Source organism: Gekko japonicus, unplaced genomic scaffold, assembly GCF_001447785.1.
Source record: "Gekko japonicus isolate JY-2015 unplaced genomic scaffold, Gekko_japonicus_V1.1 scaffold435, whole genome shotgun sequence".
NCBI lineage: Eukaryota > Metazoa > Chordata > Lepidosauria > Squamata > Gekkonidae > Gekko > Gekko japonicus.
Window position 1 is genome coordinate 219,218 of NW_015161417.1, and position 2,893 is coordinate 222,110.

At 51.4% G+C, this 2,893-nt stretch overlaps 1 protein-coding gene across 1 annotated transcript in view; it reads left to right on the plus strand.

Moving 5' to 3' along the window:
- The window catches only part of DNAJC16 (DnaJ heat shock protein family (Hsp40) member C16), a 32,558-nt gene that overhangs the window by 7,801 nt on the left and 21,864 nt on the right, over nucleotides 1-2,893 (plus strand). Inside the window, exon 3 of the mRNA XM_015428029.1 lies at nucleotides 1,136-1,202. Within this exon, the coding sequence (XP_015283515.1) occupies nucleotides 1,136-1,202 (67 nt within the window). The remainder of the gene's footprint in view (nucleotides 1-1,135; nucleotides 1,203-2,893) is intronic.

The window sequence follows — 2,893 nt, forward strand, 5'->3', positions numbered from 1 at the left end:
GGCGGCCGGGACCGTTGGGGGCGGTGTGTGTGGCCTTATGACACACTTCCGGTGATGTCAGGGGGTGTGGCCTTATGACACACTTCTGGTGATGTCAGGGGGTGTGGCATATGCTAATGAGTTATGCTAATGAGTTCCCCTAGCTCTTTTTCTACGAAACGTTTGCATGCAGAAGGCACTGGGCTAAGTTCCTGGCATCCCCAGTGAAAGAGTCTGATAGCAGGTGTTGGGGAAGACGTCCTTCCCAGAGAGCTGCTGCTCATCAGAACAGATGATATTCAGCCAGGTGGACTGATTGATGCTCTGATTTGGCATGATTTTTTTCTTCTAACACAGCATTTGGCATTTAAAGGTAAAGGTAAAGGTTTCCCTTGCTCGAAAGCCAGTCGAGTCCGACTCCAGGGTTGCGGTGCTCATCTCCGTTTCAAAGCCGAAGAGCCAGCGCTGTCCGAAGGCGTTTCCGTGGTCATGGGGCCGGCATGACTAAACACCAAGGCGCACGGAACGCTGTTAACTTCCCACCGAAGTGGTACCTATTTATCTACTTGCAATTTCTTGCTTTCGAACTGCTAGGTTGGCAGGAGACAGGAGCTCACCCTGTCTTGCGGCAACCCGGGTCTCGAACTGCTGAACTACCGACCTTCCACAGCCTGCAGTTCATCGTCTTAACCACTTGAACCACCGCAGCTCCATTTGCATTTGCATTTGCATTTACAGGGCATTAAAAAGAGAAACCAAGCTGTGGTTCTAACCCATGCAGCTGTCAATCGCCGTGTGGAAATGAGTGGGCAGAGTATGTTTAAGACTCAGAAACAATAAGGGGGTGACACAAGGCTTCCTTTTGCCGGGAGGCAGCTCTAATTCTTCATCTCTGCTTCCTGCCTCTGTTCAGCCGCTTGAGTATGAAATGAACTCTACTCAAAGAGGCTTGATTCCTCTCCCCCCCCCCTTTACCAATCTTGGAGCACAGGAAATAAGCCCCCGATAATAAGCCCGTTCAAACGTCAAAGAGATTAAGCTTTGCATAATGCCGGTGCTGCCTCCGTTGCCCCTGCAGCCCCCGCGTTGAACTTGAAGCTGCCAGCCTCAGATCAAACCACTGACTCTTTTTTCATTTTTTTTGCTTGTGTTTCAGGCATCCAGATAAAAACAAGGACCCTGGAGCAGAAGATAAGTTCATACAAATCAGCAAGGCCTACGAGGTATTAAACGCTGGGGCGGGTGAGGGGAATTCTGTTTTAATGAGAAATCAGCAGGAGTCCACGGGCACCTCGAAGGCTACCAGAGTTCTATTCCAGTGTCAGCTTCTGTGGACGAAAGCCAACTTCTAAAGATGCAGCACAGCAGGTTTTTCTTTAGGCAGATCTTTTATGTAGGAAGTGTGGGGAAAATGGACAGCGGGGCCACAGGACCTCGAAAAGTACAGAGTAAAGCATGATTCTGAAAAATTCACGTTTGCTTAAGGAAAACATGGAGGCCGTTCACCAATTTTGCTAAGTCAGTTAACTCCTGTAATCGCCGGGGAGTGGCAGGGGATACGGTCATAACCCAGCTGGTCTCGCAGGCTCCAAGTCCAAGTCCAGGTCATGCAGGCAGGAGCAGGTCAAAGGAAAGTTCACAGCATAGTCCAGACAGTCCAAGGTCAGTTGGTACAGTCAGAGTCCAAAAGCAGAGTCAAGCCAGTCCAAGAGTCACAGGAGTAGAGCAGAGTCAGGAGTTGTGGTTGCAGGATTCACTGTGAGGTGATGTGTTGCTTCTACAAGTTGGCAACAGCTCACCCCCAGCTTTAGGTAGCTTTCCCCTGATTAGTCTTATCTGCAGCTGGCAAGTTAGCAGGGCTCCAGGAATGACTCATCTTGTAGCTGTCGACGGGCCATTAATCTTTTACTCCATCTGCATTCTTCCAATTGGCTTCTGATCTTAGCCCTTCTTCTTTCTATGGGGGGGGGGATCTGGGGGAGTCGTGAGTGCCTCCGTAGGTACCTGCTCCCTGACTTCAGCCGGCTCGGTATTTGACTGGAGTCCCTGAGTGTCCTCTACTCTGAAGTCATCTTTTGCCACGCTGGACTCAGGCTCGACTTCTGAGGAGTCCTCACTTTCACTGGGCTCCAGTTGCCAATCAGACTGTCAGGCTGCAAGTCAGACTGGTCCTCACTCGGGCTGGGCTCCAGCAGCAGGTCAGAGTCTGGCTGCACCTCAGACTGAGGCTGGTCCATGACAGACATTTAAACATCTGTGTGTGTTACGTGCTGTCGAGTCACTTCTGACTTATGGCGACCCTATGAAATAATTTCCACCATTAATAGCGGTGGGTGTTACGTTGACTTTGTCAGGTAGAGATGCCAGTTTCCAGGTAGGACCAGGGGATTCCCTGGAATGACAGTTCATCTCCAGATGACAGAGATCAGTTCCCCTGGAGAAAATGGATGCTTTGGGGGCTTCCGGTGGGTGGATCGGCGATGGCGGTTGCACTCGAAGCTCGAGGAGGCGGCTAGCACACATTCGGCTTGGAGGGGTGCCACCTCAAGTGGCACTCCCATGGAACCCTTGCGGTGGGTTCCAAGCCAGAGGGCTTTTGAGGGTTAGCCTCTTTGACAGCTCGAAGCCATGGAATAGAGGCTTCCCTCCGCCCTGATGGTCCAGCCGATGGTCCAGCCTATGTGTGTAAGCCAATCTGACCGGGACAAGTGCAGGAGATCAAGCGGAATAGTGATGGAAGAGAGCGAGGTCAGAAGTGACCAACAATGAACATGAGTGAGAGATAAACGAACTGTTTTTGTAAAGTGAAGCCCCATCCCCCACCCCCCGCGGAGAAAGCGGAGTGCAGGGAGGGACGGCTCCTGAGCAATTGAATAGATCAAAGAAGTGAGGGGGGAGAGGGGAGAGAAACAGC